The sequence below is a fragment of the Panthera tigris genome, chromosome D3 (assembly GCF_018350195.1).
Source record: "Panthera tigris isolate Pti1 chromosome D3, P.tigris_Pti1_mat1.1, whole genome shotgun sequence".
NCBI classification, from domain to species: Eukaryota; Metazoa; Chordata; class Mammalia; order Carnivora; family Felidae; genus Panthera; species Panthera tigris.
The window spans coordinates 77,576,765-77,604,028 of record NC_056671.1 but is presented as its reverse complement, the minus strand read 5'-3'; the positions used below and the strand labels follow the sequence as shown (position 1 = coordinate 77,604,028).

Here is a 27,264-nt window from a genome sequence, read left to right as displayed (position 1 = left end):
ATATCTTCTTTATCCATTCATCAGTCAATGGACATTTGGGCTCTCTCCATAGTTTGGCTATTGTTGATAATGCTGCATTATCATTGCATGCATGATCCCCAAACATGCACCCCATGGGGTTTGCATGCACCCCAAACATTGGGGTATATGTACCCCTTAAAATCTGTATTTTTGTATCCTGTGGGTAAATACCTAATAGTGCAATTGCCGGATTATAGGGTAGTTCTATTTTTAGTTTTTTGAGGAAACTCCATACTGTTTTCCACAGCGGCTACACCAGTATGCATTTCCACCAACAGTGCGAGAGGGTTCCCCCTTTCTCCACATCCTTGCCAACACCTGTTGTTTCTTGTGTTGTTAATTTCAGCAATTCTGACAGGTTTGAGGTGGTATCTCATCATGGTTTGGTTTGCATTTGCCTGATGAGTCATGTTGAACGTCTTTTCATGTGTCTGTTAGCTACTGAATGTCTTCTTTGGAAAAATGTCTGTTCATGTCTTCTGCCCATTTCTTAACTGGGTTGTTTGTTTTTGGAGTGTTGACTTTGATAAGTTCTTCATAGATTTTGGATACTATTCCCTTATTCAGCTATGTCATTTGCAAGTATCTTCTCCCATTCCGTAGGCTGCCTTTTAGTTGTGTTGATGTTTCCTTCACTGTGCAGAAGCTTTTTATCTTGATGAGGTCCCAATAGTTCAGGTTTGCTTTTCCTTCCCTTGCCTTCAGTGACATGTCTAATAAGAAGTTGTTATGGCTGAGGTCAAAGAGGTTGCTGCCTGTGTAGGATCTGTAGGATTTTGATGGTTTCCTGTTTCACATTTAGGTCTTTCATTCATTTGAATTTATTTTTGTATATGGTGCAGGAAAGTGGTCCAGTTTCATTCTTCTGCATGTTGCCGTCCAGTTTTCCCAGCACCATTTTTTGAAGAGACTGGTTTTTTTCCATTAGGTATTCTTTCCTGCTTTGTTGAAGATGGGTTGACCATATAGTTGTGGGTCCATTTCTGGGTTTTCTATTCTGTTCCATTGATCAATGTGTCTGATATTGTGCCAGTACCATACTGTCTTGATGAATACAGCTTTGTAATATAGGTTGAAATCCATAAATTATTTTTATCATCATCTGTCAATCCTCTTCATGTAGTGTTCTCCACATAATTTATAAGGCACATCTTTGAAAAACAACGAAAGGGAAAAGGGAATGTATCCCAGATGTTGGTCAAATTTTGGTTTTATACAACTTTACAACTTTTTTTTAGTAGACATAGTGATTAAAATGATTCAACTATTTCTAGCAAGGCTAACCAGGACAGGAGCCAAAATTCACCAGCGCCAACAAAAGTCACAAACATTCTTTAAAAGTTAATATCTGGCTTATTTATTATCTTGGACCTAACAGTAACATATGCTTTCCTGGTGACACTTTCTAATGATTTTCTTCTAGACAAAGAAACATTAAGGCTTTAAATCACAGAATTCTGACAGTTCACAATATTGATTGCTTTTCATCGTAAGGACTTTTAGAGCTGTGTGTGTATTCTAAGGATGGGTAGCCCTTTGGTTGACCATTTAGGGTGTGGCAGTACATATTGATGAGGCTTGAAGTGTTAGCAGATGTAAATGGTTGAAGGATCAAGTTCCGAATATTTATCCCTTTATATACTATAAAATGACATCTGACAGTTGAAGAAAATGTACAAACCCAGTGTATTAGTTTCCTAGCCCTGCCTTAACAAAGTAACCCAAACTGGGTGACTTAAAACAACAGATGTATTGCCGCATAGTTTTGGGGGCTGGAAGTCCAAGATCAAGGTATTGGCAGGGCCGTGTTCCCTCTGAAACCTACAGGGGAGAATTTTCCTCACCTCTAGCTTCTGGCGTCTTCTAACAATCCTTGGTTTCTTTGGCCTATAGATGCATTGCTACAATTTCTGCCTCTGTGACATGTCACATAGCCGTCTTTCCTTGCATGTTTTGTCTCCTCTTTTAAGATCATCAGTCATATTGATGAAGGGCCATCCGACTCCAGGATGACTTCATCTTAACTGATTACATCTGCAACGATCCTATTTCCAAATGAGGTCACAGACTGAAGTATTGGGGTTAGGACTTCATATCTTTTTGAAGAACACAATTAAATCCTTAACACCAGGAAATGGAAAGTTAAAGCCCTAAGTAATTGAAATACCCCATATGAATATTGTTCCTATTGCTGAGCTGGAAACAGGGAATAAATAACAAAACGTGTTTCTGCAATTGTGGGCTGGCTTTAATTAATAGAATAATGAAAAGTTCCCTTTTGGCCACTTACTAACATACATTCTGTTGAATCCCAAACTTCAAGAGTAACGTGTGAGCCTGGAGTGCATAACATCTCCACGTGTAATGACCGCAGCATTAGTAAGGGAACCTCCTGAGTTAACTAGCGTTTTCTGCGAATTTCCCAGGTTTTTCTGAATTTCAGCCCACGCGACACGACCCCGTGCGACCGCTTTGTGTGATACAGGGTGATAACGGCTGGAAAGGACACACTTTCCTAACTCCTTGTAGGGTCTGTGATTTGGCTAATTCCGTCCATCTCAGTTGCAGATGAGCCAAAGGAGAAAAAGATTTCCCAGAATGAGGCTTGATTAGAAAAGTCTGCCCCAGTATCGTCCGACTGCGGGCCAATTGGCAATATCTTGAATCACCAAAGAGAGTGCTGCAATGTGGCTTTCCGCATATTTTGCTCCCTTTATCACTCTTGTAAGTAATGATTAGCCACTGGGATCTTTTAGAAAGCACTTTTTAAAACCCCAAAGCCCATTGATTAATTGATTGCCAAGTAATTAATTACACACAGACACGGTCTGTAGCCAAATGGTGTTCACTTTATTTAAGCAACTGCACTAACAGAATACTCGTGGTATGAAGAATTCGGAGTATATAAAATGAACTCACTGGGGGAATGATTTATAAAATACTCCTAGAACAAGTTCAACGGAGATACTTACAAAGGTTAAGATGATTTTGCTTTACGTTAGAACTGGTGAAAGAGAGAGGAATGACATTTTGTGTTGATAATAGGCCTCTCAGTAGAATTTAAAGCACTATCTAAATGTTATTTTTTTTTTAGTTTATTTATTTATTTTGAGAGAGAGAGCACGAGTAGGGCAAGGGCAGAGAGACAGAGAACCTCAAGCAGTCTCCATGCTGTCAGTACAGAGCTCCATGCGGGGCTGGAACTCAACGGCCGTGAGGTTATGATCTGAGCCGAAACCAAGAGTCAGATGCTTCACCGACTGAGCCACCCAGGCACCCCTACATGTTAATGAAGCACCCTTGTCCTTGAGGTAAGCACAGCATTTTCTAGGAGGAAGATTCGAGACAGAGCAATAACCAAGTGACTCACTTATGATCCTAAGTGTTGGATAGGATTAGGATGCTAGTTTATGATTTCTACAATTTCTAAGTGCACACTCACAGAAACGTGTATACAGTATGTTTACTGTGCTCGGTCCTCTGTAGGACTTCCATGTATCTAACGTCACAGTAACCTTATGTACTGGGAATTGTCACCACCCCCATTTTAAAGATGAGGAAACTGAAGACCAGAAAGGTTAAAGAACTTGGCCATGGCCCCAGGCTAATATGAATCCATGGGGTAATTCCAACACCTGGCTTCATCCTAAGTCTGGCTTATTCCCATTCCTTTAAGTAATGTCCTTAAGCTGTCTCTCTCTCTCTCTCTCTCTTTTTTTTAAATTGTTTTAATATTTATTTATTTTAGAGAGAGAGACAGAGTATAAGTGGGGGAGGAGCAGAAAGAGAGTAAGACACAGCATGTGAAGCAGGCTCCAGGCTCCAAGCTCTGAGCTCCAAGCTCCAAGCTGTCAGCACAGAGCCCAACATGGGGCTGAAACTCACGAACTGCGAGATCACGACCTACGTCGAAGTCAGACGCTCAACGGACTGAGCCGCCCAAGCGCCCCTTTTAAGCTGTCTCTTTTGAAGACATTCTGTACCTGTGTTTCCAGCCAGCACTCATTCCAGAACCCATCACCAATTCAAGGTGAACCTCATGGTATGAGCAGGCAAGTTAAGGAACATCTGATCAGAACCACAATCCTCGTCCTTGCCTGGGTACAGCTTGCGCGTGAGGCTCCTGCCGAAGGTCGGGTGTGCGCTGAGGTAGAGGCTGGAACAAGTGCGTGCGACTGGCCACCTTCCCAACTGGATGCAGGCTGGAGGTGTCACGGGGCCCAAGTACCTCCTTCGCATTCCTCCCAAGTCACATGAGCTCCCACTCCTCCCGTGGAAAGCAACCACCGCATGTGTTCAGTATGAGAATGCAGATTCTGTGAGATTATAAATAACACCACCACCGCCCCCCCCCCCCGCCCCGAGCATATTCCAGGAAAACATTTGGGGAGCCTAGAGGAAGATGAGTAAGTAGAAACAACCTTGGCCAGCTCTGACTAGTTGCCAAAACATGCGTTTTGAGGTCAGGGCGCTGTGAGTTAACTGTGCGACGGGGAGCTGCGTCCAGGACCACAGGTTCCCTGCTTTGTTTGTGAAATAGATCATTTATGTACAGAAACGCTTCCCCCCAAAGTGAAATAAACCCAAACGAAGTCACCACCAAAACAGCTGGCTCTCGTGATCGAATTATATGAGGTGTGAGAAACTGTTTGGATAGCCTTCCTTGATGGGGAATGCAAGCAATGGGGAAGAGCTGACTCACTCCATCGCCCTTAAATTGTTTTACAAGGCTTTCCTCTAACATCGCGGGGGGGGGGGGGGGGGGGGGAATGACAAAGCTGTTTCCATTCAGTCTCGGCCATGGGGAAGGCGGGAAGGCGCTGCTCCTTTCTGATACTCCTAAAACGTTTGTGTTACTTTGGTCCCTAAAAGTGAGGCCACAGCCACCTCCCCCCCCCCCCCCCCCCCCCCCCGCCGCCTCGCCGAAGTGATGTCACCAGCAGGGGTGCATAGCCAGCGTGGGGCACAGAGATGTCTCCTTCCCCGCCCCGTCCTCCCGCTGTCTCCTCACCACTGCCTCACCGTGATTACGGGAACCTCCCAGCAGGGACCAGGCCACCTCCAAAAATCACAACACCTCATTAGACCACAACTTCCAACGTCTCCTACTCTGCTTCCCAGCAGAACCATGCCAGTAGGGAAAGCTTCGGATGGAATTTCAATTCTATTCTATTTCCTCTCCCTCCTCCAGACTGTGAAGGTCTGGCGGGGTTGGCTAAGCAGCGAAGAACTTCCGAAAGAACCAGAATGTAGAGGGTCTCGAAACCCACAGCTGCGTGTTAAGTACACGAGTGATAATAACCGGCGAGCCGTAAGCGTTGACCCAGATCCGGGGAGAGGGGAATGGGATTCCGATCCTGGGTCTCGTCCTTCACTGGCTACAGACAGAGCCCTGCTGTCTAGATGCCTCCGCTCCAGCCCTCTGTCCACCTGGGGAGCCAGTTTGGCCCCTGCTGGGGTGGGCGTCTGTTTTCCAGCTAGCTTCCCACCTATTCTGTCTCTGGGGTTCTGTTAAGTCCTTTGTTCACAGGGCACCGACCCACCCAGTCATTCCTCTGCTACTTGTGTTTTTCCTCAAGAAAGCCAGCTGTAGCTGGAAACCCCCAGAAGCTAGGTTGACAGAAAAGAACCAGAAAAATCCAATTAACAGAGGGTCGAGCAAGGCAGCCAATCCCTCCTAGAGCCTCCAGCCCAACTTGGCGGGTGCAGGAGGAAGGATGCGGTCCCGGGGAGACGGGCCAATCTGGACAGTGGATACCAGCTGTCAGTTCTCACACCCAGAGATGCTGATCTTCAGTGTTCGCACAGTGATGGCAGTGGTGATGAAACTTTGCAAATGGTGCATAATTGACATGTGAAATGAAGATAATTGGATCCCTTCCTCAACGAGAGTGGAATCACTTAACAAACAGGAGATGGGCGTGCTATATGAAGAAAGTAATGATGCACCAAATAAACATGTTTCTTCTGATTCAGCAATCACTCGTTAGGAACATACTATGCACAAGGCCTAAAGGAAACATTCAAAGATGTAGAAGTCTCCTTGTCCTAAATCTTACACTTGGGTTCCAGGCTCCAGACAAATCCTAAGTGGCTCTGAGTGTATTCTTGTGAATTACGTAGTAACGTGTCTACCTCTTGTCTGCATGTATACCCTTCGTCCCCATACGTGCTGGAAATTTTTCTGATTGTGGTAACATCTGCAGTCATCCATTGCTGCAGCAAGGTCCCTCCTTTTTTTTTTAACGTTTATTTATTTATTTTGAGAGGAAGAGACAGACAGGAAGACAGACAGAGGGCAGGTGAGCAGGGAGAGGCAGAGAGAGAGGAGAGAATCCCGAGTAGGCTCAGCACTGTCCGCGTGAACCCAACACAGGGCTTGATCTCATGAACCGTGTTGTGACCTGAGCTGAGAGCAAGAGTCAGATGCTTAATAGACTGAGCCAACGGGCACCCCAGCAAGGTCCCTCTTTATGACTTTGCACGGTGGCTGCTTCGAATTTTGCACTCTGCCTGTGGGTACGGAGCTCAGCAGAGCGGCCTGGCTCACGCAGGGACTGCTCTTTGAACCTTGTTACCGTGGAGCACCCAATTTGGCTAACTCATCGTGAACAACGAGACCTCCCACCGGACACTGTAAAGGATGAGCGTTGGATTCACTTCCTCTGTCCTTAAGGGAACCCCAGATCTTATTTGCAGGCAAAGCCCAGGCTGCCTGGTCTGGTGACTCAGGCCACTACAGGTCCCCAAGGGCTCTATGGAGACCAGATCTGAGGGAAACGATGGTGACGGACCCAAACGAAGTTTCTATAGGGACGGTGGCTGGACTGTGAGTCCTGATGCAAAATAGCCTTTTTGTCAAGAGTCAGGGCCAAGAGAGGGTAGTGGCTGAGTGTGTGCATTCCCAGACCAGATAGCCTGTGTCTGATTCCAGGCCCCAGTGCCAGGTGATCCTGGATGAGTGAGCGACCCTTCCAGGCCTCAGTTTTTTTCTCATCTATAAAATGGGGCTAATAACACTTGCCTGGTAGGCTTGCTGTGAGGACTGGGTGACATCACATCAGTAATTACATAGAACAGTGCGGGAGGTAGCGAATAGTTGATAAAGGATTGGCAGAGTTGTTGAAGCGTGATAGGATCCAAGGTCAGCCTCGATAGGGACACCAGAGCAGTGAAGAATGTGCATATAAGCCCTTGTCTGGCACCAGCCCCCGAGCCTGGCAATAGATAGGGATATCACAAGCAGGATTACGGCCCTTTCAGGGACACCCATATAGCCACAGGGGAAAGGCCCTTCTCGTGAGAAAATCTTAAGGTGATAGTGCTTAGGATAAAGGGCTGTGACTGTACTGTGGTCTGTTTGATCTCTGGGGGAAAGAAATCTCTTCCTTAACACCAAGTTTTCTGTACCGGAGTACCTGTCACAGGAATGACAGTGTTTTGAAGGCTTATGCTGAATCTTCCTGTTTTCCTTCAGTCCCTTAAACTGCTGCTCTAAGTTTTCATAACCTTGAAAACTTAGAGCGGGGAATTCGGGCCAGAAGAAAACTAAAGCCAGCCTCAAAATAGTTAGTGTTGGCTACAAGTGTCCTAGTGTTGCAAAGGCGTCTTATCGGTGAACCAGAGTAACTTCCACACGTTTGCGAAAATGTCTTGATTTCCAGAGATGAGGCTTTAATGCCTCCCAAAGGGTAGAGTTTCCTGTGGCAAAACCACACAACTCAACCTGCTTTGATTTATTCACTGCTCACTGCGTGGAGAACAAGTTTGGCCCGAAGAGGAAGAAAGTCGCTTTTGTACGGAGGGGCTGTTAAGTGTAGGTAGTTTAAGCCACTTGCCTTCTGACCCCTTTCTCCGAGACCTGATTAGACGTTGATAGTGTTTTTGCAAGAAGTGAGAACTAAATAAATACAGAGCCACAGAGCTGTCACAATGGCATAGGAGCTCCTTAGAGGGTCACGGGTCCTTTGTGCTTTGGGGTCAAACGCAAGAATCTCCAATTACAATGGTCCTTTTCCGAATGCTGGCCTTTAGTGCTGGTGTTAGAGGAGAGAAAGTGATGTAACACGCCTGGATTCTTGTGGCTATACCACTGAGCCACGTGTGGGTCCATCTGGACGCCTGCACTTCAGGGTCCACTCATCTCTAAAAGTGGAGTCTTAGATATGAGGATGGCTGAAAGGAAACTGGTGATGGGTGGCCAGTGACGCCTCGGTCCTTGCTTCACCGGACACGGTCCGCGAAGGGCTCCCCACGTGTATTGCGTTTCCTTCCTTCCTTCATGCGTGCATTGCGTTTCCCTGCCTGCAAACGTGTAACCAGCAAGCTCTACATTAGTCTTTAAAGAAAATGAATAAACTCTCTGGTTCTTTCTTTCCCTCACCCTACCGGCACCTGCTCTCGAATCCTGCAGAAGCCATGAAGCCCCACTGACTTGGATTTAGCACAGCAAGACTGATACCGGACTCTGGGGTTCTAGAACTACCAGATAGTAAATGTGTGTTGTTTTGAGCCACTAAGTGGTGGCCACTTTTTACAACAGCCATAGGAAGTTAATGCAGGTGTCCCCCACCCCCCCCCCACTCCTATAGCCCCTAACAGACCCTCGGACAGCATGCAGCACCTAGTTTGGGGTGGTTAGTTATCTTGCTGGTCCCCCCGTCAGGGTTGGAGCTCCCCGGAGACCACTGTTCTCTTATTTCCTTTAGTCACTAACACACCCGGCATTGCCGGCCACACAGGAAACACTCATTTGATTGTCTTTGTGTGTGTGTGTTTAAATTCTTTTTAATGTTTATTATTTACTTTTGAGAGAGACAGAGCGTGAGTGGGGGAGGGGCAGAGAGAGAGGGAGACACAGAATCTGAAGCAGGCTCCAGGCTCCGAGCTGTCAGCACAGAGCCCGACACGGGGCTCGAACCCACAAACCAGGAGATCATGACCCGAGCCGAAGTCAGACGCTGAACCGACTGAGCCACCCAGGTGCCCTAGCGTGTGTGTGTTTTAATGAATGAAGGTAGGGGAAGCCTATTTCTCCCCTCTTACGGTGAAGGAAGACCTGCCAAGAATGCCACACCAATGCAAGCAGCACGTAGGCATCACCGTAACGAGACAAGACAGAACAGCCTCCCTGGCCAGCAGCAGGTGAACAGATGGAGGCAGGCTGCACCTGCCGGAACGCGTGATCTGCTCGAGAGACTCTGAAACCAGAAGCTTCAGGGCCGTCTTGGCTTCGTGAAAACTTGCAAAATAAACAGAATTCTAAGAAAAAATATTTCCCCAGATCCTCCAGTCACTGCAGGACAGCTGAGAGATAAGGTAACTGCTGAACTAAGGTGTGGACACCAAGGCAGGAGGAGGAGGAGAGAGAGAGAGAGAGAGAGAGAGAGAGAGAGAGTCTAAGCGATGAGATCCGACCGAGTTTAAAGGTGTAGAGGAGATCCAGCCAAGAAGAAGGATGTCAGGGCAAGGAAGAAACGCTAACAAGAAGATGGGGGGCCGGCTAACGGTCAGGCTTGGGGAGGGGAAGGTTTAAACAGTGGGATTGGGCAACAGGAGATAATAGAATTAGAGACGTGGATAAATGTCTGTAGCGCAGGATTTCTCAACCTCGGCACTAATGACGTCTGGAGCCATACAATTTTTTGTTGTGTGCGGTGGGGTGGGGGCTGACCTGTGCATCGTCGGAGGGCGAACAGCTTCCTGGCCTCTACCCACTAGATGCCAGTAGGACCCTCCCCAGTACAACTAAAAATCTCTCCAGATGCTGCCGAATTTCTGCTGGCTGTCAACGATGCCTCCCAGTTGAGAACCGGTGGTTTCAAGGGAGAGATAGGATCGAGTCAGGAATATAACAGAAACAGTCAAGTCAGAGGCCGGAAAGTGAAAGTGGGTGGGTAAAAACAGGGCAGAATCGGAGCAAAGGAGGAGATACAGTGAAATGATGGATGAAAGAGAACAGACAAGAAGGCAAGCAAAAAAGCAGAAACAAGACAGAAAGACCCAAGAGGGTCTGAGAGGAGATCAACTTCAAAGTGGGTCACTGGGGGGGGGGGGGTTTAATGGCGGGTCACCGACACGAGGGGCCAGGGCCCATCAGTCTTCCATCAGGACGTGAAGATGTGAGAGCCAAAGACGTGTCACATTGCATACGCATAACTTTCCGGCTCATTATAATTACACTGCAGATAAATGCTGGAGCTGGAAGAAGATACGCAAGGTCCCAACTCCCTTTCTGATGAATTATTAGGACGCTTATCAGCGATCAAACCAAATAAACAATACTCGAAGGTACACTCCGGTCCAAACATCACCGATCAAGCAGAAAGAAGGCAGACAGTCGCCCTGAAACACCTAAACGAAAGGAAACGCGTGTCGAGTTAAGGGAACCTAAACCGGGGCAGCCTTCTTTATCTGGCATTCCTTGGGGATCCTGCATTGTTGGTAAAGATTAGGACAGAAGAATGCAAACCCATGCTGCTTTTAAACATCTACTGCAGACAAGCCAGCAACCTCTGAGCGCTGGGCATGGGGACAAATGGCAGGGGGGGAGGGCGCCGGGTAGTGGGGAGGGGGCTCCAAAACCCCACCTTTCTTGAGCACAACTTTGGTCGCAGCTACTTTCTGGGTGTCAAAGAACCAGGTTCGGGTTGGAAGGAGATTCCACGGGATCACGCTGGCCTCTGAAGTTTTACAAATACTTTGCGTAGGTATTTCTTTGTGGTGACTGCAAGATTGCTCCCCCAGAGTACTTTCATAATCGGTAAGAGTTCTAGGTCTGATAAAGACCTGTCTCGGGGCCAGGGACAGAACTGGAAGGACGGTTTGCGAAAACGCCAGAATGCCAAGAGTTTTGAAACCTGAGCTCATTCTTCTCGGGCCAGCATTCCACGTAAACTAGCAGACTGTGTGGCTCCACGAGGACAGGTCCCGTGGATATAGTTCAGCTTTGCCGCGGAGAGAGAGGTCAGCTAATAACACAGAGGTGAGAACGTATGGGGCCAGCCGGTTGGCGGGGAGCTGCCGAGGAAGGATCATGTCTGCGCATGAACCATGATGGAGTCTCAGGGTTACCGGCTGGGGTGGCGGACCTTGGGCTCTCCAGGTTCTCACGTCCCTGGACAAACATCCTAGGTGTAGCCTGTCTCTTGGGAGAAAACCGCCCAGATGCTCACTTCTCCAAAGGGCAGTTTAATGTAAATGTTGAGAGCATGGGCCCTGGGGCCAAAAATGCCCCAGTTCAAACCCAGCTCAGTACTCCTGACTCGGTACCTTAGGCAGATGTTAATTAAAATCTTGGCTGCAGTTTCCTCATCTGTAAAATGCAGCTCATAATAGAATCCGAGACAGAGGATTAGGGATTAAATGAGATAATACTTGTGAAGCACTTTAAAAAATGCCCACACACGCCCAGTATTTGCGTTGTCATTCTTTGTGCCAAATCCTGGGAAAATCATCATCCGCAAACAGCTTGTAAGAATGTGGCTTTCTTGGTATTATAGCGCGAATAGGCCCCTGTTTTGGTTAAGAAGTGTACCCCACCTTCTTGGGGCGCCTGGGTGGCTCAGTCGGTTGAGGTTCTGACTTCAGCTCTGGTCATGATCTCATGGTTTGTGGGTTCAAGCCCCGTGTCAGGCTTTGTGCTGACAGCGCAGAGCCTGCTTCAGAGTCTCAGTCTCCCTCTCTCTCTGCCCCTCCCCCACTCTCTCTCTCTCTCTCTCTCTCTCAAAAATAAATAAATAAACTTAAAAATTGAAAAAAAAAAAAAAAGTCAGCACAGCACTCAGAAGCATAGTGATTCTCCAAGGAGAAGCATATACATTCTCATTTCTAGCGACTGTTAGTGGATTTGACTCACCCAGAGCCCTGGTCATTCTAACATCTAATTCAAGCATGGTGGTAGTGACAGCCTGTTCTGTGACAGGATGTCTCTAGCCTTGGCCATCCATCTCCAAACTATCTCTTATGGAAGCAAACTAGAGCTGACAGGGTGGATGGCCTACCATACTTGCATCAATATTTTTGAATAGAAACAATTGAAATAATATTATGTATCCTGTATGACTCCGATGCAGCAGGCATGTTATATATTTCATTCACTCTTTTCAACAATCCTATGAGTTGAAGATTGTTGTTTCTATATTATATATGGATAAACTGAGCCCCAGGAGGATTTCACAATTTGATGAGGATCACAGAGGTTTTATGCTGTAAGCTAGATTTTAAATCTAGGTAAATCTGAGTTTTTAAGTCTAATTTCTTCCCATTTCTGAATGAGTCCATTTTTTAAAGAGGGAGGTAAAGTCAACCTCATATCCCGAGGAAAAATATATTTTAATTATAGATTACAGTAAGTACTTGTGATCTGCTAGCAATGGGTAATAAAATTATCTTTATTCCACCAAGATATCCCAAAGGGCATTTTGGCTCCTATTGGAAAACTTTTAAGGTCAACATTCTTATTACCTGTCAAGTTGGCTTGATATCATATTACTGAGCTGAGTATCTCCCAGTTCTCAATAAATGTTAAATAAGAACTCTTAACCCCATGGAGGAAAGGGATATAAACAGAGTTGGCCCTACACAAATAAAGCACAGAAGTTGTGTATTGGAGTGGCTGATACTCAAAGGAATCAGCTGATAAATGCTGGGATAATTCTTTAAGTTTATTTATTTTTAATCTGGGGGGGGGGAGGGGTAGAGAGAGAAGGAGAGAGAGAATCCCAAGCAGGCTCTGTGCTGTCAGTGCAGAGCCCAATGGGGGCTTGAGCCCACGAACTGGGAGATCATGACGTAAGCCGAAATCAAGAGTTGGATGCTTAACCCACTGAGCTATGCAGGTGCCCCAATCCTGGGATACTTCTGATTCCACTTACTTGACCAGAGATCAATCACGAGGTATGAGCCACTGGTCTTACCTCTAGTGCTGGCCCCTTATCCTTCCTTGTGTGTGCTTGTGGGGACCCAAGAGATGGGGCCATCTCAGCTGCATATGCTGTAGCCTCCGTGTGTCCCAGAAGGAGCTGCAAAGTTGAGTGGTGTTAGAACACACTTCTAGAAACCCAGGGTCTGATCCTACAACTCCACGGGTCGAGGAGGCTGCCAATTCCTACTGTTTCAACAAGCTCCTCCTTTGGGAGAAACCCCAGACAGGGACTCAGTGTGTGTGTGTGTGTGTGTGTGTGTGTGTGTGTGTGTGTGTGTGTAAGAATACAACATCCAAACTGCATCAACAATGTTTCTTGATTTTGTTTTTAGACATTCAACCAAGTAAGTTCTCACTCATTTTCATCGTTTGTACGGTTTTCTTTTAGCAGCCTATAGACACATGGGCTAACTAATCTTTTAAGATTGGTTTCATTTCAAAGTTTGGCAAAAATTGGGATTCTGTCATGGGTGTAGGAATCCGATGTTTCTTCCTGTTCTGGGAGAAAATTCCAGAGATCCATAGCTTCAATATATGTTCAGAATTTGTGCAAGTTAAAACGAAGGCAGACCAAGTGCAAAGACGGCATACACACCCCAGAAACTAGGACTTTAAAACCCTTTTACTGTGTTGACATGTTTGAGTTTTCTTGCCTGAAGCATTTCCTCACAATGGCTTGGAGACTGGCACATTTAAACACTTTTCAAGGTGTAGCCCTGTTTCTCTAAGCCAACCTGGCTGGAGGGTGATCAAAACCGAAACTGAACGAAAGGTATCAGGGCAACCTGTTTATTTCGGGGAATTATATTGTATGCATATCACTCAAATTCAGTAAGAACTCTACCCACACTTGTTGAGTCTTGTTTCTATGACAAGACCTTTACCTGACAGAGGGTTGTTGCCATATTTCAGAGAGACCAACAGGAAAAATCTGTGACTTTTTTTTTTTGAGCAATTTATAGGCTTTTCCTTTACAGCTACCTTGAATTTTTTAACTGATCATGGAATTATCTTGAACTGACGTCTGAGAATCTGAGAACTGACTTGTGATCTGCTTTGAACGTAGCACAGGACTTTCTATATGATGATCCTGCCAACTAACTTCAGCTTCATTTTATTATTTATCCTGACTTTGCCTTTGCCTTAGTTGCTTTACCTAACCTTACTCGATTCTGTATAGAATATCCTATACATAATGCATATAATATAGAGAAATAGACACACTGGAAGATAGTATGTTTTTGTCAGCCACCACAAATCCTTTTTTATATAAAAAAAAATGTAAACAAATAAAATGAAATGACTTGTGCCCTCAATTGGTGGCTCCTGTTTCTTACAGTAATTGATCTTTTTTATCGATCTCTTTTTTCTATTTTCTCCAAATAAGTTATTGGGCTCCCTTAAAAATGAGTGGAAAAGGCCACAGGTCTCATTTAGAAGGGCCCTAGGACCTAGTTTTACTTTTCTTTTTTCCTTTCACTTTGCTTTCACATGCTGGCGTCTAGATTCTCCAGTTAAGCAGTCTCCTTCCACGCTGCCCCTACACTCAATATCCAGTCCACCAGGGAGTCTAACCCACAGCTGAGTCTGTACATTAATGCCCTAGACACAGCCCCATGTCCCTGGGACATGGTAAATTGTAGAACAGTCCACCCTCTGGTTTGTTTCAGGGAAGCTGACAGGTCTGTATGGAAAACATCGCGGAGAATGGTATGCTGAAAAGAAAGAATCATCCAGAGACTCCCCTGAGGAGACTTTAGGTCCCTATCATTAATCTTTGCCACACTCCTGTGAAAGAGGCACTAGGTGAGGGCTCTCATCCAATGTCTCATAAATGAGAAACGGGGCAGATTGTAGGGGCGAGCCGGGGAGTGGGGAGCTCGTGCATGGTCGGGGAAGGAATGAGGGTGTCACGACAGAAAACCTAAGACCCCGGAGGTCTCCACCACACTCAGTCTCCTTCTGACAGCTCCCATGCAGGCTGCAGCCTGAGCAAATGTAGGTTTTGTTTTTTTGCAGGCGTGTTTAACTTTTGGGGGAACTGGTATCCATACAAGGCCATCTCATCTCCTTCTGTTTGGTTGTGTTCTCCAGCCCAGCCCCCCAAAGCCTGACACTACATGTCGTGCTATCAGTAGCTGCCAATGAGTTTAAATTCCAGGCCTCCGGGCAAAGGTTTTCTCCAGGTCTCTGCTCCGGCTCACCTCTTCCAGAAACGCTCTGACCAGCCACTCCTGGGATTTCCTCTTCAGGCAGAGCTGGGCTGATTGCTTGGCCCCAGCACATTCTCTGATGCCTCGTTGTCGTATGTGCTCAGTGCAGTGGGCTGAAAATAAGGTGGCGGCAAAGTTGGCTTTGTCCCCAATCTTCTGCCACCAGCTGTGCGTAATGGGCATGGTCTTGCTCTTAGCATTTTGCACCCTGAAAATCCTTCTCTGCAAAGCTGCATGTCTCCGTATGTGGCTCATTAACTATTGAATGAAAGTAATAACGAATCTCCCTCGCCATTCTATTATTTGTAGTACGGACATCCACAATGCAACAGCAGAAAAACAAAACAAGTAACAATGAGAAAAATATAGCAAAATATCAGAAAATTGGTAATAAAATAAAACGAGAACCTCCTACAGCACAGCGTCCTCCCTGCAAGATGGAGATTAAACATGCCTATGGTGCAATCTAAAGTAATACAATTTTCACCAGTCCCAGGATGCCTGCATTTTTCATGTGCTTAGAGAGGTTATCTCCTTGGAAACCCAAACAACTGTTGTGAAATAAACTTCCATTTATCTAGAAAGCAGAAAAAGCTAGAATGTTAAAACGGAAAGATCCGTGCAATAATTATGTTAAAAACGCTACCAGTGGGGCGCCTGGGTGGCGCAGTCGGTTAAGCGTCCGACTTCAGCTCAGGTCACGATCTCGCGGTCCGTGAGTTCGAGGCCCGCCTCAGGCTCTGGGCTGATGGCTCGGAGCCTGGAGCCTGCTTCCGATTCTGTGTCTCCCTCTCTCTCTGCCCCTCCCCCGTTCATGCTCTGTCTCTCTCTGTCCCAAAAATAAATAAAAAACGTTGAAAAAAAATTTTTAAAACGCTACCAGTTAATGTCTGCTGAGCACACAATACATGCTGGGCACTGTGAAAAATACTTTATATGTATTACCTCATTTAAAACTCATAGGGGTGCCTGAGTGATTCAGTCCGTTCACTCTTGGTTTCCGACCAGGTCATGATCCCACCGTCTTGGGATGGAGCCCCGCGATGGGCTCTGAGCTGAGTGCAAAGATTGCTTAAGATTCGCTCTCTCCCCCTGCCCCTCTCCCCAGCTCTCTCTCTGTCTCTCTCAAAAATAAAAAGTAAATCAACCAATCACAAACATTCATGAGGGAAGTCTCCCCATTTTACTTCGTGTGGGTAGCACCATATTTTAGTACTGAGTCTGTTTTATGGTCTGCTGGCTCCGTGTAAGCGTTGCCGGGGAAAAACATCTCACTGAACTAAGAAATCAGACTCCTAGTTTCAAGGGATAGCGTATCAATAAAATCCACATTCATGAATGTGAAAACCCTGTGGCAAATCTAAAAGCATTCTACAAAGGGAGGAAGACGCCACTGCTATTAAAAATGTCAAGGTGTGGGTGATACACCTGGCAATTCTCAGTTGACCAGAACATTCTGAAACAAAACATCTCACACCGGTAACTTGCGAACAAGCTACTTCTCGCCCCGCGGCTGCAAAACACCACGCGTCTGTTAGAGGCCAGGCATTACAACCTCGTGCTCTTGCCATGCACTTCGGGGCCGCGACCACTTGCCGGCTCCGTCCGGCACGTCTGTGTCACGAGTTTTTCTCTTAACAGGCCCAGAAAAACTCCTGATGTTCAGCGAAGCGTTACGATGCAGAGGTGTAACGAATTACGGTGGCGGGGTCGTCACCAAACCAGCGGATTTACCGCCCCCACGGGGCTTTGGCTCCGCGCGAACCCCGCCGCGTTCACCAGCAGCGCGCAGGGCCGGTGATTAACCGCCCCCTCCGCGCCTCACCTGGTCTTCCAGGAGTTTCCAGCGCTCACGTGTGCTGGCCCACGGGGCGTGGAAACAGCACGAAAGCCAATTAGGGCGAGAGGCTATAAAAGCCCCCAGGAAGAGCTGCCGGGAGCTCCTCACTTGTCTCGGCCACGGGCTGGGGAGAAAAAAGCGGCTTTAGATACAAGTGTAACCGATCGGGAGACCTTTCTTCTAAGGTTCCAAGGAAGACAGGCTACTACGCCCTGTAAATTGCTCCGTCTCGGGCGTGGAGAGACGCTGTGGCTTTCCGACTCCTTCCCCCTGCCCCCCCCCTAATCCTGCGGGGTGAAGCCCGGGGTGGTGGGAAAGCACGGCGTAGGCGCTGGAGGGGGAAAGGCAGCCGCAAGCCTGCCCTGGCCTTCAGAAGTGACCTGACGCCAGGAAGGAGGCTGATTAACCCTTGGGCTCCCCCTCCCTCTCCGGGGGGTGCGAGCCAGCTCCTCCTCCTCCTCCTCCTCCTCCTCCTCCTCCTCGCGGTCGAGCGACCCTGGAGCGAGATGCACACAGCCGCCGGCTCTGCGCGCCCTGCCCTTCCCTCCCAGCCCAGGAAGAGGAGAGCGGCGAGGGCGCAGCCCAAAGTCGAGTCCGGTGAGTCTGTGGATCCGGAGTGAACCTCCCGGGCGAGCCGGCTTAGGCCCCGCGACCCTCGCGCCGGCCGTGCACCGCAGACGACCCCTCCACCCGCCCCTCCGCGGAATTTGCACCCAGCACCCGGCTCCTGGCCCTGACCCCAGGCCCCGCGACGCCCCCAGCCCCGTGCCTCGCGCAGGTGGCGCAGACGCCCCTGTTCTCCGGCGCCCCCTGCCGGGGAGAGGGAAGGCGGCGGCCGCGGACGAGCCGGGCGCAGGCGGGGAGAGAGCTCCGGCGCCGCCGGGAAGAGGCCGGGAGCTTCCCTGATGGTGCCGCCACCTCCGAGTCGGGGAGGAGTGGCGAGGGGGCAGCTGGGCAGGAGCCTGGGTCCGCTGCTGCTGCTCCTGGCGCTGGGACACACGTGGAGCTACCGAGAGGAACCCGAGGACGGCGACAGGTAAGCGCTGCCAGCCCCGGCTTGGTGGGCGCCCGGCTCTCGGGGTGCGGGCGGTACCCCCCCGGTTCCCCCAGGCACCCGCATGCCCTCGCTCCGCCGGCTGGGTGCTCGGCTCTCCCAGGCGGCATAGAACTCGGCTCCCCGCCCGGGGTCCCCTCATCAGTGGGTCGGTGTTCCCTGTTACCGCCGTCCTGGGGGCTCGGTTCGCGCGCGGGGACACCCCCCCCCCCCCCACCGCCAGGCCCAGCCCCCGAGGCCACTGCGCGTCCGCGCTTCGGGACGCCGCTCCCTGCCACCCTCGCGCACCCTGCCCCTCCCCTCTCCCGTGGCCGGCGAGCGAAGTTGCCCCTCGACCTTTTCTCCTTAGGGAGATCTGCTCGGAAAACAAGATCGCCACGACGAAATACCCATGTCTGAAGTCTTCGGGTGAGCTCACCACGTGTTTCAGGTAAGCCCTGGGGCTTTGCCGAGTCCGCCAGGGCGCACCCTGCCTGGCTGCTTGGAAAGGCGGCTCCGCAGAGGAGGGGTTTGGAGACGCGCTCGCTCTGCGCCGGGACGTGCTCTAGGAGTTCTTGGGCTCAGCCCTTCTGGTGCGGTTTTGGGGCTAAAGCAATGACGGGCGACCGAGTGTGAACCTGGAGCTTGCACCTAAGTGCACCTGAGACCCCGAGCTGTTTACCGCTTTCCGGAATACCTTGCGTGGTAGCCATCTGAGAAGAGGCGGCTGGAAGCTTCTAAAGAAAGGGGATCGGACCGTGGGTATCAAACCGTGCGCCACAGCAAACAGGGCTGGTGGCGTTAGCGTTTTGTTTAGAAACGTTGACAATTACCGGGGCCTTGTGACACTGTCACGGTCTCTGGGCAAAAGGGTGGGGGAGGTTTGCGGGCTGTGGACATAGTTGTGTTGAGCGAAAACAACGTCAAGATTGAGCCACAAGGAGAGGATTTCCTGAAAATGCAGTCCACAGATGACCTGGATGCCTGTTAAAATTACCCCTGGTTCAGGGGTCTATAGATTGGGAAGTACTTCCCAGGTGGTTCTCAGTAACAAAAGGAGAGAATCCCTATTCCCTGCTTGCTACCTCAGAGGTGAGGGTCCATTTGTTTTCACCTTCCAGTTCCTGGCTTGTTTCTGTGCTTTCCCTGAATGGGAAACACGTACCCATGAACGCAAGTTGCCTTTATAAAATTTTTTTTTTCAACGTCTTTTATTTATTTTTGGGACAGAGAGAGAGCATGAACGGGGGAGGGGCAGAAAGAGAGGGAGACACAGAATCGGAAACAGGTTCCAGGCTCCGAGCCATCAGCCCAGAGCCTGACGCGGGGCTCGAACTCACGGACCGCGAGATCGTGACCTGGCTGAAGTCGGACGCTTAACCGACTGCGCCACCCAGGCGCCCCTCAAGTTTCCTTTTAAAGGTACTGTGCGAGATGGGAATCTCACACCCGTGCCACACTGTCTTCAGGGGGGTGGTCCTACACTCTGGGGTGCCAGGATAAATCCTACAAGATAATCTGGAAGTCCCCACAAGTGAATTTGGAAGAAAGCTTTACTCTTGGGTTCATCTGTTACAGCATTACCATGTTTTCAGCTGTAGAAACCTTATTTCACACGCTCAAAAGCTTGCATGTGTTTCCAGGGCTGGCAAGTTAAATGATCTAAAAGCTGGTAATCAGTTACATTATGTACTGTGCTCTAAAATCTGCCACTGGCAGCGGACTATCATGTAAGGGAGTCCATACTCCTTGGGCTTGGGAAGGGTGGTCTCCAGGATGTGAGTAGTCAACACTGAACACATGGGGTTGGGGGGGGCGGGTGAGTCCGTTCAGTTTGCAGGTGTAAAGGCTAGAAGAGGTTAACTGCGTAAGCAAGGTCACCCAGTTGGTGAGATGAGAGGGTGTGGGCACGAGGATCGCTGTCCTCCACGTGACCGCAGTACTAGGACATGTGGTTTTCCTATCAATACAGCACGAAGCCTCTAACTTCACGAGGAAAGTGTCCCTGAGATGGTTTACGCATTTGTTAGGTCCCTGAAGGTCAGACTGCACATTAAAGCAGTGGCCTTCGCAGAATGCATGTCTAACTTTCAGAAACCACTGGTGCCCTGATAGGGGTCTTAAGTTGACTTCATTACGCTGTTACCGTCATTTTTCCCAGATGTTTAAAAACCCTGGCTTTTTTTCTACACAAACTCGAGACCCTATCCATGTCTTGACAAGCTGTTCCTTTGGATAGCTGTTAAAACACTCGAGGGTTAACAAATTATCTGTTCTATCACAAAGTAAGGAGCTTTGTTCTGGAGGGGGGTGGTGAGTGGAACGGGGAGGAGGGGGTTTTTAGTGGGGGGAAAGTGGGGTTAATGGTCCCTGGGCCTGTTTTCTGGTTTTATGGAATTCGAGAGTTTTGTGTATACTCCGTTAGCTTTGGACTAGGAAATCGCGAAGTCAGGGGAGTAAAGTCCAAGGTTGGCAACTGCTGCCCCTGTTTGCTTTTTGAACCCCACGGCTGCAGGAGTATTGTGCTTGGGTTGTGAATTGATGGGCCGAGCCCCGTAGACCCTTGCTACTCCAAGTGATCTGCAAACCAGCATCCTCTAGGAGCTTGTTAGTCTCGAGGCCTGCCCCTGACCTCCCAAATCAGAGCCTGTTAGTGCAATTACGTTAAAGGTGAAGCCCTTCTCTAGGAACCACGGTCTTCAACCTGGTCGCTGCAAACCCACTTAGACCGAGCCTTCGAGGAGCACAGAGGCTTCTGCAGGTGCACACCTTGTCCCTCCTACCACGTTAACCGAACACTGAAAGGACCATCCTTCTGGGAAACAAGACTCTTCACATCTTGGCTGACCCTGGATTAAGCTTCAGTACAGTAGTGGAGTTGCCGTTTAGGGAATGCAGATGGATGGTCCCCACTCGTTACCGCTTGTCCTCAGTTTTTAGCACTGGTGAACTGTAGAAGTCCCTGCTGAACTTGTTAAATGATTTTATGTGACTTCGGCGAGGGAGAGGAACGAAGGATTTTACTCCCTTCTGCCATGTTCATTTTAGTATTGGATCTGTTACTCAAAAGTAAATGGAACCCTAAATGATCTAGAGAATAAAAGATGGGCTCAGAATGTTCATTCTGGACCCCTTTCCTGCCACCTGTGCCCACTTGGGTTACACGGTTTCATCTCAGCAGTACCTTTCCATGTCTGTCTTCTGTTAAATGACAACTTTGAGGACTTTGTACTCAGCCCTGTTCTGTGCAGGTCACATGCACATCTAATCCACCGGGCCGCCTGCATTGGTGGTTCAGTTTTACAGGGGGAGGAACCAAGCCTCCAGGATTAAGTAAACTCAGTTGGGGTCGCCAAGTTAATACACGTGGGAGCCGAGATCCAAACCCAGGCTTGTCTGACTTCAAAGTCTGGGCCCAGGCCCTTTCATCATCCCGGGCGTATCTTAGGAGGCAGAATTTTCTGGGATCTAAGACTATAAATTCAGGTGGCTGTGCATTCAGAAGACCCGCCCCGTGGCTCTTTTTGGAATTAGCCCTGCCTTTGAGATCGGTCTTAGACAATGGACTTCATACGACCTTGTCCTACCCAAAATTGGTTCATATGTATACAGCTTTCCTTCCTTGAAGGGTTTCCTCTTATCCACAGGGTCTGTCTGTGGAGACTCTCCACCCCAATGTGCATTGTGCCCAGTGCCCCCAAGTTCAAACACTTGAGTGAATGCTGGTAACTGCCTCATGTAGAGTGCAGGTTGGGTTGTTCAGACTTCTCTGGTGCAGCGTGATTTAACTACTGGTAAAGGAGTATACCCTCTGACCTCTTCCCTCAGACTGTTTAGCGAAACCAAGCGCATGCTTTTATCATGGTGTTACCCTCCTGTGGCTGTTAAAAGTTTTCCCACAAGTTGACTTTCCCAACCGCGTAGCTTTGAACAAAACGTTTGTTTACCTTTTGTTTGTTGGGTCTATCCATAAAAATGACAAGTTAAAGCCTCCTGGAAGATGAAAATCCGTGGTGTAGGAAAGGTCCAGAAAATCCGATTTTTGAGGCTGTGTCTGATAAACATAATTTCTCACCCATTGAGAATCTGTTAGCACCTTAAGATAGCCTTACAAAATGCACATAAAAGAATAAGCTACTGTCTCTGATTTCCATTTATAGACCTGATTTTTCGACCGAGGCCTTTGAAACCATGAGGATAGATCCAGTTCAACGTCCTACAGTTCAAACTGTAACTACCCGGGATGGGGAAGAGATTCGAAGCAGCCAGGAATGGTTTTCTGGGCACGAGAAAACTAACACTATGTTAGGTGCTTAATTTGCATTAGGTGTGACTGTTTTGTGATTCCTGGACCTCCGAGGCCCGTAGCTGCCCCTCTGTGGTAGGTCTTTCTGTAGAGTCTCCTTAGGTACTGCTTTTGGGGTCCGTCCGGTGGGAGATCATGACTTAGGGATGCAAAAACTCCCACCTTTCCGTAATGTGTGCATTGCCAAATCCTGTTAAGAGGTCGAAGTTAAGGGGATAGTTATGCAAGTGTGTTTGAGACTTGGAGGATAGCAAAGTCCCTTAGAGCCGTGCTGCTAGGCTGACGACTCTAGCTGAGGCTACACTGAAGGAAAGACTGTAGAGTGCACGATCTGGTCACAGAGCTCCTACGGAGGACATGAAGGTCAAAACCGCAGTAACAGGAACTGTCCCGGTTTGAATCCCAGCTTGATTGTGACCTTGAACAGTTTAACCTGCTTTAATGGTCTCCTTTCTAAAATGAAGATTCTTAGTACGGGAGGTACAGGGTTACCCTGAAGATCGAATGAGCTGATGTATGTATTTAACGATTACCCCTTATCACTACTGAATTATGTTTGGCATATCGAGTGTACGTGGTAGATGCTGATTGGACACTAAGTCTTGGGCAGGATGGTGGCAGTTTTTGGGAAGAAAAAACTCAGACCATGTCCGGAAAGAGCGTATACCCCCGGGCACAGCAGTTTTTAGATGGCTTTCCAAATGTGGGGATAGGTCAGAAATCCAGTGCCTTGGGAAAAGTCACGGAGAGTGGGTCTTTGTTTCTTCCTGACTATGTAAGGTACCCTACTTGCGTGATGAGTGGGTGGGAGGCCTAGTTAGCTCCCTTTAAAGAATCTTAAAGGCTTGTGCCTCGTCTGGAGTCATCAAGGGTGTTCTTGGTGGTGACCGGAAGACTAGGAAACAAACCTTCCAGTTCCCAGCCTGCTCGTCTCCCTTCTGTGCCTCTGTTCTGTGGCCAGCATAGCTCAGAACAGGCACTAGGTGGCCACACCGCGACTAATTGTTCTCTCACTCGGGGTATGCTGTCCCTTGTTCAGAAAGCATTTGTATCCTTGTGACCAGCCATCTAAAAGTGAGGACGTACTATGAAAAGAGCAGGACACAGGTAGAGACAGCTTTGTGCGGAACTGATTAAATCACAAGCACATTGCAGGCAGCCTCGGTTTCCCCGCGTTAGACCCTCTTTGTCACTGGATGGTGCCCTCACAAGGGTATTGGAGTGTCTGTCCCCTGGTCTGCGACCGTGTCGTCAGAGGCTACTCTCCTGCCTGGACAGTGTCCTGTACCTTGTCAAGTGACTGAACGTGACAAGCAAACGGAAGTTGACTTAGCCTTTCTAGAACTCACGTTGCTATTCTATCCAGGTATGCCTCCTTTTCTAGCCTGAGGGACAGGAAGCTGCTTTGTTTTCTTCTTTTTTTTGTTTTTTTAGAAACTGGATTTCCTGCACTGCTGAGATGCCGTCATGCCTTTCGTTGGTTCTTGGCTTGACCCGTTTCAACCAGTGCCGTGTTACAGGTGCTGAGTCTGGAAGTTACAACTAATGTCATGCACTTGGTGCTTCCCGTAGCACCTGGAGAGAACGTGGGTGTTCCTGCCTGTAGTTAACTGTCCCATAGACCCTGGCTTTGAAGTCGGGGGTTGCGTTTTTACGGGGGATCCTGCTCCCTTCCACGTTTATCCTCCGCGGAAGGACCCGTGTGGGAGGCAGGGGGGGGGGAAGGTATCGGCCAAGGCAGGGGCCTGTATCACTTTTCACTCCTTCTCAGAGGAACGACACAAAGTGCTAGGAAACAACCAAGCATTGAACTCACCACAAAAGGCTGTGCTTTCCCTGGGGTGCCCTTTGAGATGGCTCCATTGGCCGTGCTCATTGTCCCTGAAGTCATTGATGCCTGACTTCCTACATTAACTTCATCTGAGTGAAGCTGCGTGGGTGCACCCGGAAAAAGCAAAGGCGCTCTTTATTCCAGAATACTCTATCTGCTCAGGAGAAAGTTTGCATTTCAATCAGTCTTTTCCGTGTCAGTGAGTTCAGCTTCCCCAAACCTACCACCGCCTGCCCAGCGGGACCCTCCCTGCTTTTGTGAGTTAATGCGTCTTGCCTTTGGAGTGCCGTTGATTGTCCGGAGAACAGAGATCTCTGCTCTGTTGATTGCTTTTCTTTGGGGATGAAAACATACACAACTACAACATCCGTGGGTTTCTCAAGCTACGTTCTTTTCCACGAAGCTGTGGGGCAGTTGTAAAGTTTTACCAACGATTTTGGTTCATTTATTCAGCAAATGCTTGAGTCCCTATGTGCCAAGCACACTGCTGGGGCCTCCGTGTGTGTGTGTGTGTGTGTGTGTGTGTGTGTGTGTAAAAGGCAGGAAAAAAAAGCACCTCTACCCTCCTAGGACTTAGGGATTTTAATTCCATTTCTCTTTCAGTAAAGGCATTTCGAGTCCGAGGTCTTTGGGGCTGTTTTTGGCGCACATCTGATTAAGGTGACATCTGGGGGGCCTACGAGCTTGCAAATTCCAGGGGCCCACCTGTATCCTTTCAGCCCAAGAACCCTGCCAAGCAGGAACCTGAGAATCCAAGGCTGGTGGTAACCAGAGTTCTGCAGGGGTGTTAGACGTTAGCGTGTGCCTCCAGTCTCTCCCAAGAATCACTGGGATGGGAAGGTATTAAAGAACTGAATTCTCTGGCTCTTTGCCCTGTCAGGTGGATGCCAGCATCAGAACGGGCCCGCTGGGAACAACCAGTTCGCCTCGGCTCTCACCACCCTCCTGTTTGCCAACGGTAACTTGAGGCAGACAGTTGTGAGGAGGAATGTCCCTCCGCATTCCTTCGTTGTCCTAACCCATCCTGGTTCACTGTAGTCGTAAGCTGAACTTCCTGGACGATTTCCATTCTGGGGAGGAGAGGGGAGAGTGGGGTGCGAGGTCTACACATTTAACCCCCTTTGAGCAGAGCACCTCTTTCTGGCTTCAAGTCCAAAGTGTGTGTGGGAGCTTGGAGGTGTGAATAGACTGCCTCGTTCTGTCTGGCAGAGCAGGGACGAGATCATTTTTCCCTACCCTTCGGGATTTCAGGAAACCTGGACTGCATCTGTTCTCTGCCTTTACCTCTGGTCTCAACCTTTCTTTCTTGGCTGTGTCTGTGGGCCGTCCTGTGTTTGCCCCACTCTGGTGAGCCACCCCCCCCCCCCCCCAGCTTCTGGGGAATGATGATGGCAGTTGTCAGCACAGCAGTGGCTGGTAGAGAGCCCGCAGGAGGCCAGGAGAGGTTTCTCTGCTCTGGGACATGGCTCTGGGAGTTGGGTATAGGGCAGGAATCGGCGAAGTAGGGCATAAGGCACGTTTTCCACAACTTCTGGCTTAAGAATGCTTTGTAGGTCTTGAAAGAGTTAAAAAAAAAAAAAAAAAAAAAAAAGAAATGCAAGAGACCTCACTTGGTCCCCTAAGCCTCCGATCTTTACCATCTGGCTCTCTCTAGAAAGTTGGTCAGCTTCCATAGCCATCTTCACACGAGGTCCGGGAGTGGGGTCCTCCATCTGGAACCTTGTCCACAGATGGAAGTGTCTCAAGAAGGTGACTTTAGGGACCTTTGGCCAGCTTTGTCTTCAGGTCCTTGCTTTTCTGTTCCCTTACTGTATTTGGGTCTCCTGACCTGTGCATCTTTGTGACTTGGTTTCCTGATCTCCAGGAAGCTGGAACTCTGTCCACCCCCCGCCACCCCTGCCCCAAGTCCTCCTCCCCAGATACCATGAATGGATGTAACTTGTCAGTGTTGTAAAGCTGACCTTATTGCGGGTAGTGGAGTACTAATTTCTGCTTTTGTGCGTGTTCTCAAGACCCGGCTTCCTGTGCTAGTTGAGTAGTCCATGGCTTGCCAAGGCTGATCTTCCCCTCCCTAACCCCATACTTTAATTCCTGACTTTGCGCATTGATGATCCCATGTTGTGTTGACTCCAAGCCACTGCTCTGTGAATTTGTTTTGAATTTCTACCATGGGAAACATTGCCTTCAAAAATCAAATGATAGTACCTACTTGAGGAACATGCGTCAAAACCCTTTCAATGCGGGGGGGAGGGGGTGGTACTCTAAATCAGAGTTGCAACATTACGTTTTTCCTTCTGTGGCTAAGAAGTCGTCTGTTCCTCCATTCCACTAAGCACAGTGTCTGCCGTTAAACCTTTGAATTTAAAGTCTGAAGTGCCTTTTAAAAACGTCAACTCTTTTGTTCTGTAAAGATCACAAAGACTTCTTAGCGATGCCTTCTGACACTGAGCATGTGAGGGAAGTGAAGGAAAGAACTATTTAGAAGCCATAGTCTGAGGGGGGGAAGCCAAATCTAATGGCCTTTTGGGGAAAGGGAAGGGGAAGGTTGGACTCACAACCTGACCTATTAAGAGGAATGCCATGGGGGCGTGGCAAAGAGGAAAAAAGGTACAAAAACTTGCTAGGGAATAGAGAGCATCCTCTGGAGGTAAAGTTGGAGAAAATGCTTAAAGTCACGTGGGAGCTTCTGACCTTGGTAACTGCCATTTTCATGGATTCAAGTAAACGGAGGTGAAAAGAGTGTGGGAAGCGTGACAGATCAACACTTGGAATTTTTGCGACCCGTGGTGTGTGCCCAGCCAGCACTGTTGCTGTGGAGATGAGGCAGGCTAAATGGTGGTGCAGATGGGGCACCTTGGCGCCCCCCTGCCTTTGATGTCACTGGGCGTTGCTGTCATGAACGGGCCCAGGTTTCGTCTGGGAGGTGTCTGTACTGACACAGCTCATGATTTTTGTGGTGGAAAAGTTGCATGGCCGGGCAGAGGTTGCCTTCCTAGGAATCCACGAAGACCTTCTTTGCAGGCAAGGACGTTCCAAAAAATGGCACTGGAATTGAGTTCTGGTAGTCCCTGAAAGTTAGAAGAATGTAGAACACA

At 48.7% G+C, this 27,264-nt stretch overlaps 1 protein-coding gene across 1 annotated transcript in view; it reads left to right on the top strand.

Moving 5' to 3' along the window:
* Window positions 1-17,450: 17,450 nt before the first annotated feature.
* CCBE1 (collagen and calcium binding EGF domains 1) overlaps window positions 17,451-27,264 on the top strand; it is a 228,658-nt gene continuing 218,844 nt past the window's right edge. The window contains exons 1-2 of the mRNA XM_042961835.1: window positions 17,451-18,035; window positions 18,403-18,483. Coding sequence (XP_042817769.1) covers window positions 17,905-18,035; window positions 18,403-18,483 — 212 coding nt within the window. The 5' untranslated portion in view covers window positions 17,451-17,904. The remainder of the gene's footprint in view (window positions 18,036-18,402; window positions 18,484-27,264) is intronic.